At 34.4% G+C, this 16,813-nt stretch overlaps 3 protein-coding genes across 5 annotated transcripts; 1 reads left to right on the top strand and 2 right to left on the bottom strand.

Moving 5' to 3' along the window:
- Positions 1-4,549: 4,549 nt before the first annotated feature.
- LOC120076895 (uncharacterized) lies at positions 4,550-7,400 on the bottom strand. The gene has a single exon (XM_039030845.2). The coding sequence runs from the start codon at positions 6,818-6,820 to the stop codon at positions 4,745-4,747; it is 2,076 nt and encodes a 691-aa protein (XP_038886773.2). The 5' UTR covers positions 6,821-7,400; the 3' UTR covers positions 4,550-4,744.
- Positions 7,401-8,804: 1,404 nt separating this feature from the next.
- Positions 8,805-11,122, top strand: LOC120075451 (CBS domain-containing protein CBSX3, mitochondrial). Of its 2 annotated transcripts, XM_039028852.2 has the most exons (6): positions 8,805-8,995; positions 9,090-9,360; positions 9,447-9,525; positions 10,484-10,557; positions 10,639-10,699; positions 10,829-11,122. In XM_039028852.2, the coding sequence occupies exons 1-6, from the start codon at positions 8,877-8,879 to the stop codon at positions 10,969-10,971; spliced, it is 747 nt and encodes a 248-aa protein (XP_038884780.2). In that variant the 5' UTR covers positions 8,805-8,876; the 3' UTR covers positions 10,972-11,122. The 2 variants fall into 2 exon arrangements, with proteins under 2 accessions (XP_038884780.2, XP_090169135.1); XM_090313009.1 differs by having other exon boundaries at positions 8,863-8,995; positions 10,484-10,699.
- Positions 10,535-15,520, bottom strand: NFD5 (pentatricopeptide (PPR) repeat-containing protein). 2 transcript variants are annotated; one of them, XM_039028850.2, is made up of 4 exons: positions 15,154-15,520; positions 13,328-14,467; positions 11,440-12,687; positions 10,535-10,849 (listed from the first exon to the last, which is right to left on the bottom strand). In XM_039028850.2, exons 2-3 carry the CDS (start codon positions 14,435-14,437, stop codon positions 11,641-11,643), a joined length of 2,157 nt encoding a protein of 718 aa, XP_038884778.2. In that variant the 5' UTR covers positions 14,438-14,467; positions 15,154-15,520; the 3' UTR covers positions 10,535-10,849; positions 11,440-11,640. The 2 variants fall into 2 exon arrangements, with proteins under 2 accessions (XP_038884778.2, XP_038884779.2); XM_039028851.2 differs by having other exon boundaries at positions 15,186-15,520.
- Between the last annotated feature and the right edge of the window lie 1,293 nt (positions 15,521-16,813).

Here is a 16,813-nt window from a genome sequence, read left to right as displayed (position 1 = left end):
TTGTGTATACAAGAAAATCATCAATAGTTGAGTAGTTTTTCTAATATTGTATGTAGACGATATCCTACTCATTGGGAATGATATAGGTCTACTGACTGAAGTTAAGAACTGGCTAGCAACCCAAATCCAAATGAAAGATTTAGGAGAGGTTGAGTTTTTTCTGGGAATTCTTATCTTTAGAGACCAAAAGAACAAAACGTTAACTCTGTTTCAAGCATCGTACATTGACAAAATGCTTGTCAAGTATTCAATGCAAAACTCCAAGAGAAGTTTATTACCTTCCAGGCATGGAGTTATATTGTCTAAGGAACAGTGTTCTAAGAAATTTCAAGAGGTTGAGGAAATGAGATGGATCCCTATGCATCAGCTGTTGGCAGCCTAATGTATGCGATGTTATGTACTAAATTTGACATTTGCTATGTGGTGGGGATAATCAGTAGATATTGGTCTAGTCCAGAATATGATCACTGGACCACCTTTAAGAATATCCTTAGGTATCTATAGAGAATGAGGGACTACATGCTCGTGTATGGTTCTAAGGATCTTATCCTTAAAGGATATACGGACTCTGATTTCCAGACTGATAAAGATTCTAGGAAATCCACATCAGGATCGGTGTTCACTCTTAACGAAGGAGCAGTAGTTTGGAGGAGCACCAAACAAGGGTGTATTGCTGACTCCACCATGGAGGTAGAGTATGTAGCAGCTTGTGAAGCTGCTAAGAAAGCTGTATGGCTCAAGAAATTCCTGACTAATCTGAAAGTGGTTCCAGACATGTCAAAATCCATCACCCTTTATTGTGATAATAGTGGTGTTGTGGGTAATTTCAGAGAGCCTAGGATTCACAGGCGTGGGAAGCACATAAAGTGAAAGTATCCTCATCGAGAGATTGTGCATCGAGAGAACGCGATCGTCATGCAGATAGCTTCAAAGCACAACCTTGCTGATCCGTTTACAATGACCTTCATGGCTAAGGTGTTTGAGGGTCATCTGCAGAGTATGGGTCTATGGAACAGACCACGTTTAGACTAGGGCAAGTGGGAGATTTGTATTGGGCGTGTTATGTCCTAGTTTATTATTTTGTGTACTTTGTATATTAGTTTGACTTTTATATTGTAGGCCCTACTAGCTTTAGGTCAAGTAGGAAATTTTTGGGATTGATGCCCTAAATCACGTAGTGTTCTATAGTTTATTATTGTATTATACAAACATCTTTTTTATTTAATAAAATATGTGATGTTTTATCTGACATTTAATTGCATTAAATCCACAAACCAATAAACTAACATCCAAGGTTATCTTATAGCTTAAACATGTATATAGAGACATAAGAGTGGATCATGTTTAAATGATAACCTAAATAGTCTGTAATAGATGGAAAAAACTAAATACCTTATCTTGGAGACACTACGAGTACAACCCACTTTGTAGATGTTGCAATTGTTGTAAAGTGCTATAAATGATCTGATCCTAATCATTCATGTGGAGACATGTGAGTAGGGGTATTTTATATAAATGAATTTGTATAAGACTAGACCATGAAATGTTTAGTCTTATTATATAATATCGTTCATAATTTACATTTCACCAGGATGACCATAGGTGATATGACCTGAATCTTGAATAAGTTGTAAACTCTTACCTATGAAGGCGGTCCTTTGATTTTTATGTTGGAAGAGTAGCCAGATCACCGACTCAACAAGCCTATCATTTTAGGGATTCGTCTAATTTGGGAACTGGGAACACAACTACACAAGAAGGAATTCACTCCTTCCCTAATGCTGGGGTAAGTAGATAAATTGCTCCCTTAAGGGCTGATTTCGGGGCTTGAACAATGTGACATCACACCCTTTCTTGGCTCGATAGAGGTTTGGTCATAGTTGGACTATGATTTATTATTCATTAGAGGGATTAGTGATACTTGAGGAGTTAGATGTAACTACAGGGACAAAACGGTAATTTTGGCTCAACTGTACTTACAAGAAATTTGTGAAGGGTCATCGAACTATTGATTGGTTATATCCAATGGACATAAAAATATATTTGTAGTACGAAGAGTGCAACCGGGGGTCTTTAGTGGAATGTCTGTCGGTTAACAAATGATGTTCTGTAAATTTGGATTTTTGGGTCCAATCTCATTTCCACTCAAGGACCTTCAATGATTCTTTCAATTCTGACGATAAAAATTCTCGAAAAATAAAATTGATAGTAGTAAAAAAGACTTGGTTGAGAATATAAATACCCATGAAGAATTCTTGACATGACTAGTGAAGAAGCTGAAATACCTAAAGATAATTAAAAAAAAAAATTAATAAACTATGTCATAACAGGAAAAAGATGAAATCATACTAATGTAATTGTTGACAACATTTTTTAGCGTAAAATGTTGCTCTTGATATAATATCCGAAAGTAAGGATTCTGAACCAAAATCAGTTTAAGAATATCGACAAAGAAAATATTGGTTTCAATGGAAAAAAGTAATCGATGTAGAATTAAACTCATTTTCAAAACGTTAGGCTTTTAGACCAATAGTCTAAGCACCAAAAGGTAGCAAGCCTGTGGAACACAAATAAGTATTTGTGAGAAAAAGAAATAAAAATAATGTAGTCACAAAATACAAAGCAAGACTAGTTGCACAATGTTTTTCACAATGACCTGACATTGATTATGAAGAGACATATTCTTCGGTAGTAGGTGTAATTACACTAAGATATTTAATTGGTTTAACTGTGTATAAAAGTCTAAACATGTATTTTATGGATGTAGTCATAACATATTTATATGGATCTTTTAATAATGACATTTATATGAAAATCCCAGAAGGATTTAAGATACACGAAACATATAAATCAAATTCTCAAGAATTATATTCAATAAAGTTACAGAGATCACTATATGGATTGAAACAATCTGGATGGATATGATACAATTGCTTGAATGGATATTTGTTGAAAGAAGGATATCAAAATATTTCAATATGTTCGTGTGCTTTCATAAAGAAATCACAATTCGGATTTACTATTATAAATGTATGTATTGATGACTTAAATATGATTGGAACTCTTGAAGAATTTTTAAAAGTAATAGATTATCTTAAGAAAGAACTTGAGATGAAAGATCCCGAAAAAAAAATTTGCCTTGGCTTGCAAAATGAGCATTTAGCATATGAGATATTTGTTCATCAGTCAACTTATACAGGAAAAATTTTAAAAAGGTTTTATATGGACAAAGCACATTCATTGAATATTCCAATGGAAGTTTGTTCACTAAATACAAAGAAAGATATATTTCGACCTCGAGATGATAATGAAGTACCATATCTTAGTGCAATTAGTGTACTTACGTATCTTACTAATAATACATGACCAGATATTGCATTTTCAATAAATTTATTAGCTAGATATAGTTTTTCTCCAACAAAAAGACATTGGAATAGAATTAAGCATATACTTTATTATCTACGAGGAACGATTGATATGAGTTTGTTTTATCCAAAAAAAAAAATTTTGAACTAGTTGTTTATACAGATTCTGGATATTTAACTGATCCACACAAAGCTAGATCTCAAACAAGTTGGTTGTTCACATATGGAGGGACTGATATATCATGACGATCAATGAAACTGACCATAACGGTTACTTCCTCGAATCATGTTGAAATTCTTGCAATTCACAAGGTAAGTCAAGAATATATATGGCTAAGATCAATGACTCAACACATTTGTGGAACATGTGGTTTGTCTTCTAGTAAAAATCTTCCAATGATATTATACGAAGACAACACAACATAAATATCCCAAATCAAAGAATGATATATTAAAGGAGATTGAACAAAACATATTTCACCTAGAATTTTTTACACTCGTGGTCTTGAAGAAAATAGCGACATTACTGTACAACAAATTTGTTTAAAGGATAACTTGGCAAACTTATTTACAAAATTATTACCAACCGCAACTTTTGAAAAATTGGTGCATAGCATTGGAATATGGCAACTCAAAGATCTTAAGTGATGTTTTCATGAGAGGAAGCAAATATGTTGTATTTTTTTAGGAGTATAAATTATATGAAACATGTACTTTTTTTCCTTCACTAGGATTTTCTTCATATATACGACATCTAAGAGGGAGTATTACAAATACCATAAAATGTGTAAATTAGATTCTCATGCTTAATGTCCAAATACAAAGTGTTCCTTCTCCATTGCCTCATGTGTTGATTGTGTGTCATACAACAACTCATGCTTAGTATTCAAGTATACCACATCCTACTTGCCAAAATCACCATAAATGAGTGGTCATTTGTGGATTTTATAGACACACTCGGATATGAAAATCCTTCAAAATCCACCTCAAATTTTCATTTTCCATATTTTCTATTTACATAATTTCTTATATTTTGATACTTTATTTTATTTTATTTATTATTATTATATTACATTCTCTCTGTATACAAATATACAAATTTCCATTGTGCTCCTCAATTTTATGAGGATGTTTTTATTTTCCATTGTTAGCAGATGTGTGTCATAAAACTAGGAATCGAAGAGTTGGTCAAATATTTGTAAACATGAACCTGATTTTCATGGAAAATTTCAGTTCATATTACAATCAAAGCTTCATTGATTTTGAATATAGATATCGCACGCAAGTTTCAAATTCATTATATACATACACACCTCAATTTCTTTTCTGCGTTTGAATATTTCTCCGTTGTTACGAATGATGCTGGAAGATCTTCCTCATTACAGAGTTTCGACCTCTTTTCCTTTGCTACTAAGACCGTACCGGCAGCCATGGCGTCTGGACTTTCCTGGATTCTCGACCTCAGAATCGCTCGACTCCATTAACATCCCTCTGAGGCATCTTCGTCTTACTCTGGGCTCATACGTAACCTTCTCGGCAGGTTTCGCACTGTACTCTGCTTTTCTAGCGTGATGAGACTCTAATTCATCTTCAGATTTTATTGTTTCTCGAGAAAGTTTCAACTTGATTCCTGGATCATTCTCTGTAAATGAGGTATTGCACATGATTGAGTTGTTGATACCTTGTACATTGAGGTTGATATATAATTCCACTGACGGTGGATTCTCTTCTGTTCTTGAATCTTCCTGTGTTTCGTTAATGAAATTTCCTTCGATTTCTGTTGAACATTTAGGGCTTTGATCTGGATTGCTTTTGTACTGACGGTGGATGTGGATTGAGCTTTCGCTTTTGGGTTCGCCGGAGACTAAGTGCATTGACGATCCTTTGTTTTGGCCGATCAGTGTTGTGAAACTCTTTGGATTTTCTTCGTCTGAATATTTGATGTTTAGTTTCTGAAAAGCTTTGGATGAGTCGTCCATGGATTCTTCCTGTTGTTCTGGTTCAAACGATGGATGGATTTTGGAAGATGTGATTAATGTGCTTCTGGATGCTTTGGTTTGAAGTGCATTGGTTGTCTTTGCCAATTCTTCCTCAGTTTCTCTTGACTCTGCTTGAGATTCTAGGGAGAAATCTAAGCTATTTTCTATGGTTTGATCTGATTTTGTTGGGTTTTCAAAAGAGTCCTGGTTTGAATGGGGATTGGAAGTGTTCTTAGATGAGAGCTCTTCCTTGGTTTCAGACTTATTTTTTGATGCTTTCAACTCCACTTGTTTCGTGTTTGGTTTCAGGGACTGCTTTGATTTGGTTTGCATCTGACTTTCTCTGCTTGTAGGTCTTGCTTTTGGGGATTGATTTGTGGGATGAGAAATGGTTTCATTTGTTGTTTGGTTTCCAATGGCTGCAGGAGATTCAATAGGCTGTTGTGATGTGGATTGTGCAGGTTTACTGGACAAATGAGATGGAGACTGAACTCGAGAGGTTTTTTCCAATGGTTGTTGGCGAGAATTTTCTCGAGATGGCGACCATGGTAGCATAGAAGAATCTTGAGATGAGAATGCTGACCTTGAAGATGATGAAGGCTGCGAATCAGCTTTAAATCTTGATTGTGATGATGGTTTTGAATTTGGATGGCTTTGAATTCCAATGACTGCAGGAGACTCATTAGGCTGTTGTGATGTTGATTGTGCAGTTGGTTTACTGGAAAAATGAGATGGAGACTGAACCCGAGAGGTTCTTTCTGATGGTTGTCGAGAATTTTCTAGAGATGGCAACCGTGGTGGCAGAGACGAATCTTGAGATGGAAGTGCTGACCTTGAAGATGAAGGTTGAGAATCGGCTTTAAATCTTGATTGTGACGATGGTTTTGGATGGTTTTTACTGGATGTTTGAGATGATGGAGACGACGAAGACGATGGAGACGATGGCTTTGAAGTAATCTGGGATCGAGGAGCTGTAGCTGCAACTGCTGCAGGTGATGAAGGCTTTGAAGAAGCATCTTGAGAACGAGAGGATTTGCCTGCTGGTGATGAAGGCTTTGAAGTATCCTGAGATAGGGAGCCTTTGCCTGACGTTGAAGGAGACTTGTTGGAAGCAACTGAAGATTGAGGGATTGCTTTCGATGGTGGTGAAGGCTTGGAAGCTGTTCGGGATCGGTTTTTGGCTCGGGAATTTGGTGGTGGCTGAGAATGAACTTTGCCTGCCTTGTGAGATTTTGAAGGTGGCATAGTTTCACTTCTTTCAGGTGCCAGAGCTGTTGCTAAAGGAGGCTGTTCTGGTTTTATCTCAGGAGACTGGGCTGGTTGATGCCGAATATTCTGCGTGGTATCAGCTGCAGATGCAGAAGTTTCCACTTCATCTGTAGGCTCAAAACTCCGTCCTGGCGACTCATTTTCTGGAAGAGGAGAAGCTTTTAATGATTTCCAAGGAAGTAGAATGCGCAATTGTGAGAGTGACATAACAGACAATAAAGGAATGCTGGGTTTATCATTGAAGTTATCCTGTCCAAAGCAATATATAATTTGGCATTAGATACTTTGGAAACATGCCAACTTTTGGATTAGCTTTTGCTTAAGAACTTCCTTCTTTAGCTTTCTTTTACCTTTCTGTTGGACAAAGAATATGGGATGGATGGTTTTGCCTTCTCAAATAAGATATTTCCTTCTTGACTGAGCAAACATCACATCCAATCCTAGAGTTTATAGTTGCAATTACCTTGGATTTTCAATTGCGTAGGGATGACAATGAGACAAGGCAGACTCGACCGCATTTCCTTATCAAACCAAAGACTTTCAGTTTGGTTCGTGTTGGATCTCGACAAGGCATTGCCCCAAAAATCTTGCCATCCCTAAGTCTACTTTCTTTCTTTACTCTCCTTCCAAGTAAAGAAGAAGGAATCCCCTTTTCCTTTGAGGCATTACACTTTTTGTGGTAAAATGGATTGGCTTAAGGCTTAAAATATACATGGAGAAGCAGCTTGTGAGAAGGCTTTCGTGGCTAAAAGAAAAAGAGAATTTGTTTTGGATAAAGAGAAAATTTTGGAAATGCAGAAGAAAACAGGAATCTTTAAGTAATTTCATTTTAGGTAGGCATAACAATATATTCCAATATTAGATGATATTAACCAAGATTTGAAAAAAAATAATTCTTGGCCGTTGGAATCTTACCAAAAATATTGAGTCGCGGATTGAAATATTCTTGACATGAAAATTTATACAATTTAAGATTCTTGTAATAATAATAATTTTTTAAAAAAATGAATACTGTTAACTAATTATTTATTTGTTTTAAAAATTCTAAATTTACATTACAAGTTTGATTTATAAACTTTGATCTTTCTACCTTGTTTTTGTACATTAAAATATTTCTAATAAGTCTCCAACTTTTTTAGGATTGTTATTTTATTCAACTTTGAGTTACCGACTTTGTTTTTATACATTGAACAACAAACTTGTTTGATTGTTTTATATTTAAAAGTGATTTGATTATTTCAAATATGTTTTTTTCCTTATAGAAAAAGTTTTAAATTAATCCATTTTATTGTCTTTTATATATTAAGATTTTTATATTAAAAAATTGACCATCTAAAATCACTCAAAAGACCACTAAATGCACTTTAATTAGTTTAATTGACATGAAATATATTTTAGCGATTAAAAAGTTTGTCGTTTGAATCCATGCACCTATTGTACTTAAAAAAAGAACACGCTTTTATTAGTAATCTTTCCTAATGTTCTTATATAGAAAATAGTAATATGATTTTTATTAGTAATCTTTCCTAATGTTATAGTAATATGATTTTTTTTAAAAAAAAATAAATTATAAAGCCATTCCAAATAAGTTATAGTTTTCTTTAAAAAGTGCTCACATAATAAGTTTTTCAAATAAAAAATAGTTATATCAAGGTCAAACACATTTTTACGAACCTTTGATTTAAAGTTAGGATGTCTATAAAAAATAAATGTCAAAAAAATATAAAATAATTGTCCTTATCTATAACTCATGATGAGTCCCTTTCCTAATCAATGTGGAATTTATTCACTCCTAACAAGACAGTAGTTTATCTTGTAGCAAATGTCAATGGTTCGAATCTACTTATGATAGGACTTAATCTTCACGTTTACTATTATTATGAAACAAAAGTCATTTAGCTCTTTTTCAAGAATGCTAATTGAATTTAGCTATTTGCCTTGTCCCAAAATACTAAAGTTTTGTTTTTTTTTTTTTTTTTTTTTTTTTTTGAAATATTCAAAGTTATAAATAAAAAGTTCTATTTTTAATTCAGTAATTGATACACTGAACAGTCTTATCAAAAACGAAACACTAAACAGCCTAAATTCAAAAAATCAATGACAGGATTCCCTTCATTATGATTATTGAAGCAACGAATGTTCACTAATCGCAATATTAATTGAAAAATTAGTTTCGTGATGAGACCAATTATGATCAATGAATGCAAGACATCCTTGTAAAGCAAAGAATGGTGTGCATTAATCTAATGAGTTTCGTAATGAGATGAATGATAATTGCAAGTTATTCCTGTTTATTCTGTTTCAAATCCCCATGGAAATACAGAACATAGCGTACATTGATCTTCAAAGGAGCTTCCTGTTACAGTCCAATCCAGATCCAAGGTCAATTTTCACCCTAACTGTCACAATTTTCTTCAATCACTCATAACATAAACGATCAAAAGAAAAATGAATCGAATTAACTAATGATTTTCAGATCTAGAATGCACGGGATCATGAAAGCAGTAAGGTCATGGCAAGAGACGTTAAAGAAGATCACGATCACACAGCACTCTTATAGAAGAGAAACAAATAAAGTGGAAAAGATTTTGGAAGGATCGGAATTAGGAGGTGATCCGTCTTCTCCGCTGAAAGGTTTGGAGAATATTACAGTAGCGGAGATCGTTTCGAGAAGGGGAGATGGAAGTATTGGCTCCTCTTGGTTAACCTGTAAGGCAGAGGATACCGCCATCGATGCCGTGCAAAATGTAGGGAGATTTGTTTCGTTTTCGCCGCTTCCAAAAGCTGGAAAGTATTTTTCTTGGAAGATTGAGAACTTGTTGTTTTGTTGCAGATGGCTAGAAATAACATTGGATCTTTGGTGGTGTTGAAGTCTGAAGGAGAACACATTGCTGGAATTGTCACAGAACAAGGTAACTGAAAGGCTAGAATGCATTTGAATTAAGTTTTCAACTATTTAATTTTGAATATAAGCCATTTAAAAAAAATGAAGTATTTGACAACCATTCAAAATAACTTTTGCAGTATATTTTAACTATATTTTATCAAAAGAGTTTAAATAAAAATATTTTTTTTGAAAAAAAAATTCTCTAATTAATCCAAACAAACTCTTAATTTCAATTTCCTTCCAAAACAAAAAAAGAAGAAAAAGAAAAAAAAATACATTTTTATCCCTAAATTTTGGATTTAGTTGCTATTTGATCCCTAAGTTTCACAATATTACATGTTTAGACTTCCTTAAGTTTTAGTTTTGATTTTAATTTAGTTTTAAAGTTTTAAAATGTTATAATTTTATCCTTGAGATTTGAATTTTATTTCAATTTGGTCCTTAGATTTCAATATTCACTTTTAACTTTGATTTTTTTATCAAATACACATTTTCAGTCATTAACATTAATGCTATTAGTTAATTTAAAATAACTATGAGGTGAAATTTAAAATATAAAATTTTAAAAGTAAAAAAGTAGTAAAACTTAATTAATTATAATTCTTTAATATTAATTAATAGACATTAACTAGAGATGAAAATGAGTATTTAGCAACAAAAAAAAAAAGTTAAGGTTAAAAATATAAATTTTGAAACTTATGGACCAAATTGGAATGAAACTCAAATCTCAAAAGTAAAATTATAACATTTTGAAACCAAATTCAAAATTTAATAAGGACTAAATGTATAACATTTCAAAACCAAGAGACCAAATGGATATTAAACCCAAAACGTAGGGAAACAAAATATTTATTCAAAAACTGGGGGAGAGGAGGGGAGGGGAAGAAAGAAAGAAAGAAAGAAGGAAGGAAGATAGGTTCTCCTTTGTGCTCTATTCCATGAATATAAACTTGGTAATTGCTTCTTTCTGATGGTCCAAGCAGACTACCTGAAGAAAATAATAGCAGATGGGAGATCTCCCATATACACAAAAGTTGGAGAAATAATGACTAGAGAGGTTATTTTCAGTCTTTTCTCACTACAAAACCAGATTACAAACAACAGTTCTCAATCATACATTTTTATTTTCCATGAACAGGACAAACTAGTAACTGTAACGTCTGATACGAACATCCTTAAAGCAGTGCAGCTTATGACAGGTAAATACTAAATACAATGTCATTTAGATTCTGAAATTACCATAAATAAGAGAAGTCAGCTCCTTCTCCAGCTGCACCAACGATCATCTAAGGGGAGAATAATCCAGTTGAAGTTTTTGGCATTTGCAGAGAATCGCATAAGACATGTTCCTGTTATAGATGGCAAACTAGTTGGAATGATTTCTATAGTAGATGTAGTCAGAGCACTGGTAGAGCAGCAAAACGGGGAACTCAAGCGACTAAACGAATACATAAAAGGGGAATATTATTAAAACTCGAATTCTATGAATTGGAGAAAACGGGATTCATGTAACAGAAAGCATGCTTTATTGAGAGATAGCCTGAGAATGGATACCATGTAAGCCAAGCAAGGAAAAAGATTTAGAAGAACCTGTTATTAAAGCATGTTGTGAAATCCTTATATTTTCTTTGCTTTTTTTTTTTTTTAACATATGCATGTTTGTGTGTGTGTGTATATATATGCAAGTATTGGAACCAATTTGCACCCAACCCGGAGCCAAGGAAACTGGCAGGAGGTAGGTAGAACTACCATGGACTGAATCCATTCTCCTTTAGGCCCTTTGTTATATCTATGACCCTTATTGACTACTAGGTCAATTAATGATAGTTTTTTTTTCATGCATATCTTACAAACCAAGGCATGGAGAGGGGAAAAAATCTACCTTCTAGATTGGAACACAAAATAGCATGGTTAAGTTAAAACTAGAGATGGGTTTAACCTATATTTGGTTGGGGGAAATAACACTGCCTCACAAAGAAATGCTGAAATGCCAATTTTTGCCATAGAGATTCCGTTCCATCCTACAAAATATTTCCAGCCACTAGCTTTGCCACAGAATTCTAGTTGATGGTAAATATTCACATATCTGCCAGCAGCAATGAACTGTCGATAAATTTATAAACGGTCAAAAAAAATAATGTCAACGTAGTCTTTTGCCACGAAGAGCTTGAGATGTCCTCAGAGCCATTTGAAGTGGTTGGGATGCAGTAAAACCCTGGGCCTCCATAACATCCTGCATTCTTTTAGCATCCTGCACAAAGCCACCTGCTATAAGTGCATTTATGATCCTCTCAAAATCACCATGTCCCAACTCCTCCTTTTTAGCTTCCAAGATCCCCACAGCTTGCAGCGCCTTTTTCTCAATCCCAGCTCTTGAGTACATATCACATAGGCTAATATGAACCTTAAACGGGAGAGAGTCACCCTGTGCGCCAATCTTGCCTAATACCTGCTCGGCTTCTTCAACCAGCTGCAACTTACCCAACCAATCTACAAGAACAGCATAAGTTGCAACCCCAGGCTCAAATCCATCCTTTTCAAGCTGTAGTAAAAGATTCAAAGCCTTGTCCAACAGATTCTTCTTTTCATAGGCTGCAATCATACTTGCAGTGCACCTGTCATCAGGCCTGTGCCCAATTTTTATCATGTAGTCAAAATTGTTCCTTGCCTGATCAGGATCACCAGCTTGCCCATATGCCTCTACAAGCAATGTACATGACTCCAAATTTAGCGAGAAGCCAGCAAACTGCATAGTAGAAGCAATTCTTCCAGCGCCACTGATATCACCACGTTGGGAAAATGACCTTAGTAATGCCATGTAAATGTCTGCGCTGGGTTTGATGTCCCTTGCTTCCATCTCTCTCATCACTGACTCGCCCAACTTGGGTTGTCCAGCATTTACAAATGCCATTATCATGGAATTATAAACCTTCCCATCTGGTTGGAAGCCGTAACTCCTCAAGGTATCAAAAGCCTCCTTCGCACGGTCAAGATTGCCCACCTTGCTATACATATGAACCAAAACTGAGGCTGTCAAAATGTCTGGTGTAATATCCTTCTCATTCATCTTCTTAAGAATTCTCTCAGCATCCTCTAGGCGGTTCTCTTTAGCATGGACATCAACAAGCTTAGAGTAGTCACGGATGTTGGTCTGGAAAGACTCTTCATTCAGAAGATGTTCTGCTACCTTCGTTCATAATAAGCAATAAATTTAGGGTCTTATTGCAAACATTACATCATTCTTTATAATATGGAGTAGAAAAGTTTCATTGATAAACACCCCTAATGCATAACGCCAGCAATCAAAAGAGCAGAGGGTAACATCATGTCATTTCAGAACTCCAAATCAAAGGTATATTCATATATATGACATTCAAAACAAAAACACCAAGAGCTCATAATGCAAGCAACAATTCTAACTTCTCCTCGGGACTTACAAACATTACAATAACAATTAAAAAAGAATAATAACAGGTATGTGGGCCCAAAAAAAAAAACTCCCCTGTTTATACCAATCTTCCATGGAAAACAGCAGGTTCCAGCTTGTGGTCCAATAATTTGGCTCTCTCAACGGATCTCCCAATAAGCACATATACTTGATCGTTACACAAGTAAAAGTTATTTGTTTACATGAATAAAAATGTTGATCTGCAAGATAAGCTCGATAGGATTCTACATGGTTTGCATTGCCAACACAAGTCTATTTAATGTGTTCCACCATGCAACAAGTAGATATATAGGGTAATGAGTGAATTCTTAAAGTGGACAATAAAAATTGTACAATAACACAAGGCAAGAGGGGGAAAAATAAGAGATGATGATTTTACCTTGAAGTATAAGAATCTATTCTTCTCATTCAATTTATCAAGTAAGGTAATCCAGTCAATTCTAGTGGGTTGAAGAAGCTCTTTCCATTCAGCCAATAATTGAGATGGGTCATCATTCTCATTTAGCAAAAGAATTCTCTCTGTGACCAGTTTGCATTTTCCAGAAATTGGCTTTGGTTCCTGCGGCCATAGCACCTCCTCTGCCTCATGGACTTTGTCTGCTACTTTGCTCCACTTAGGATCAGATAAATCAAGACCATAAATCTTGTACTTTAACTTCCCTCGCCTTTTGGGAAGAGAAACAGCCTCGGATTTCACCTCAGGTGCAGCCTCTGCACCACTTGGAGAATCATTCTTTTCTTCCTGGGTACGAGCCTCTTTTTTGAGCTTCTCCAAACTCTCATAAAACTCACTTTCTTCCATTTTCTCACGGGCCCATTTGAACCTAAATTCCCTTAGCATATCCCCTCGAATGCCAACTTCCCCAGCAAACCTACACATTTCCTGAACTTCCTCAGAGAGCAGAAAACCCTTCATTTTCTCCTTCTTTGTAGCCTTCTTCATATCATCCAAAACCATGTTGCTAACTTCACTTACTGTCTTCCACAAATCCTCACTTAGGTCCCAATCTGGACTATCTGTGGAAGCCTTTAACGTTTGCTCAAAGCTACCCTTTTCCATTTCAGATACTACTTTTTCCACAATCATCAAAAGCATTGCATTAACTGTTTGCTTATCATAATCCGGAAACACTTCAGAAATCTTTCCACGCATTATCCAAACAAATCTGGATAAAAACTCGTTCATTGATCCATCATCATCCTCAACGTCTGCAGATTCGAGTTTTGGCTCAATTGCTGCATCGATCAACTTAGTTACAGTAAAGTGAATGCACCTACTGGAAATTGAATTCGATTTTCTGAACTCAAAATTTCGGACAGTGACTGAAGAATAACAACCATAATGTGAATCAAGCAAAGAAAAGGAAGGTTTTGTGATGAATGTGTGAGTGGCATTGATGTTGATAGGTGATTGTCGATGCAGTAAGTTGGCATTGGCTCTCGAAAAGCTCTTCAGTGTTTGACGAAGAAGCAAATGCTTTAGGGTCATCTTCGGTCCCTAACCCCTTGCTTGGAACCCCTGGTTGCAATAAAAATAAACAAGGAATTTGAAATCTTGCTTTTTAGAAAACAAATTTAATTCCAAATAGGCCGGATTTCCCAGGATGGCAAACAGGGGGAAAAAGGGAAAAATATACAGTTTGTATGTTTTTTTGTTTCTGCTTACAATCCTGGCAAATACGACCTATTTTATGCCCTCCAGTATATATGTAAATACTTCCCATGTCTCAATTCACTTCAATTAAACTCAAACTAAGGTTCGTTTTCTATTTTGTTATCCATTGTATTTTGTTGTTCTTTTTAATTGATCACAATAATCTCAACCTTTCCAACTACAGTTTCCTTCCAGCAAGACTTTTACAGTTGAACACACATCATGTGAGTTTTTTTTCTGTTCTTTTCTTTTCTTTTTCCTTCTTCTTGAACATTTTTATCCTCTTTGTTTATTGATTCGGATAAGCATAATATGCTATTTGTTCCATTTTTATTTGTTGATTTAATCCCCTTTTTTCCTTCTAAATTGTGAGGTATACATTCTTAGTTTTAAGTTTTCATTAATACTAGTGAACATTGGTTGAAGAACAAATCAACAAAAAGAAAAATTTTAATGTTCTTGATTTTCTTCCCTGTGTGTGAAACGTACAAAACCACCAAAACCCAACAAAACAAAATATAAAGCAAATCAGAAAATAAAAACTTAGGGACCTGGAAATTTGAAGGTGGCGGCGCGATCTTACCAACGGCGCGGGTTAGGAGCTAAACCACTGCGTTTCTGAGGAAAAAAATGGAGATAATTAACTCTGATTGGCGTGAGAATGTATGAAAGTGGGGGCTGAGAGTGCAGCGTACGGCGGCCGGTGTGACGCCGGCGGTTAGAAACGGCGTGCGGAGAGCAGTGGTTGGTAATGGAAAGAGGGAGTGACTAAACCTGAAGTAGGGTTTAGAAAGCTGGACGGTTGAGAAAATAAAAAATTGGAAGGAAAAAAAAATGAGCTGACGCATACGAATTAAAATATAAGGGAAATTGCTAAAAAGGAATATGACATAGTGATCTACTATGATCTCAAGTTCTGAAATTTGATTCCTTCATCTCACGTTTTAATTATAATATCTAAAAAATAAAATTTAAATATTTTAAATATCTAAGATCCTAATTAATACACACGCACATAGATATATATTATATATACATTTTTATATTAAAAAAATAGATATATATTTTGAATTCTCGTCTTCTCAAACAAAAGTTGTTGACAATAAAAAAAAAAAAGTTTAATTTAATTTATTTAAAATAAGATATTTGCAAGTTTCTTTTTTAATTCTACTTTTGACCACACCCATGAACATTTTGCAAATAATAATAATTTTGACTCTAAATATGTCTATTAATTTTAATTTTTGAAATTTCAATTTCATCCAATTATATCCGAAACTTGAAATAGTTTTACAATTTTTTTTACTGTATAGCTTTACAATCTCAGTCGTAAAAGTACTACCATTTTAATCCTTTTAATAATTTTGGTTCCAAATATCATAATTTTTTTAAAATAATGTTTTTTAATATATATTAGGGTTGGAGGGGAAGTATTCCTAAAAATAGGTTTTTAACGATTACACCTTTATCATGTACTCGATAAACAGAGTACACGACTTCCTCCTCCATTAAATTTGTCGTGCCTCTTCTTCTTCCTCATCCGACCTTCTGCCTTCCGTCCCACCTCAAGCTTTATGTCTTATTTTGCCTTCTTTTGTTGCATTTCTCCGTCCAAAATTCTGAAATCTTCCTCATTTTGCTCTTGTCTTGTGCATCCAAATGCCTCCATTTGCTCGTCCGTCCAAAATTGTTCGAAATTGTCCTCCATTTGTTCGTCCGTCCAAAATCGTCCGAACGTTTTTGTGGTAAAATTCTTTCTCTAGTTGTTTTTCAATATATAATCTTCCTATATATATATCATTTTGTTTGCATTTGGGCTGAACTTAATGTGTAGTTTATGAATCCATGATTTATTGGTTGGGTTAAATCTAGAAATATATGTATATATTTGTCTATTTGTTGGGCTGATGTTATCTAATGTAGTGTATGAACTTATAAATTAGTTGGACTAATTTTGTTGGGCTATTTTTTCTAGATGATTATGTTTGTTTATTTGTTTGGCTATTTTTTTTATGATTAATTCGTTTGACGATTATATATTTGTTGGGTTGAATGTAGAAATATATGTATATGTTTATAAAAATGAAGATTGGTTCATATATATATATATATATTATTTTGTTTGTATTTGGGTTGAGTTAAATGTATGATTCATGGATATATTATTTTGTTTTTATTTGGACTGATTTAAATGTATAGTTTATGGATCTT

The sequence above is a fragment of the Benincasa hispida genome, chromosome 4 (genome assembly GCF_027475165.1).
Source record: "Benincasa hispida cultivar pf3 chromosome 4, pf3_genome.v1.1, whole genome shotgun sequence".
Classification (NCBI taxonomy): domain Eukaryota; kingdom Viridiplantae; phylum Streptophyta; class Magnoliopsida; order Cucurbitales; family Cucurbitaceae; genus Benincasa; species Benincasa hispida.
The sequence above is the reverse complement of the archived record's forward strand: the minus strand, read 5'-3'. Positions and strand labels throughout refer to the sequence as shown.

What these genes read in the sequence shown, in the direction of transcription:
- LOC120075451 (XM_090313009.1), top strand. Translation starts at nt 8,877, where the DNA reads ATGAATGATAATTGCAAGTTATTCCTGTTTATTCTGTTTCAAATCCCC. An exon ending in CAGTCCAATCCAGATCCAAG is followed by an intron (nt 8,996 to 9,089) that starts GTCAATTTTCAC and finishes AATGATTTTCAG; the next exon opens with ATCTAGAATGCACGGGATCA. An exon ending in TGGAATTGTCACAGAACAAG is followed by an intron (nt 9,526 to 10,483) that starts GTAACTGAAAGG and finishes TGGTCCAAGCAG; the next exon opens with ACTACCTGAAGAAAATAATA.
- LOC120076895 (XM_039030845.2), bottom strand. Translation starts at nt 6,820, where the DNA reads ATGTCACTCTCACAATTGCGCATTCTACTTCCTTGGAAATCATTAAAA.
- NFD5 (XM_039028850.2), bottom strand. Translation starts at nt 14,437, where the DNA reads ATGACCCTAAAGCATTTGCTTCTTCGTCAAACACTGAAGAGCTTTTCG. An exon ending in ATAGATTCTTATACTTCAAG is followed by an intron (nt 12,688 to 13,327) that starts GTAAAATCATCA and finishes TTATGAACGAAG; the next exon opens with GTAGCAGAACATCTTCTGAA.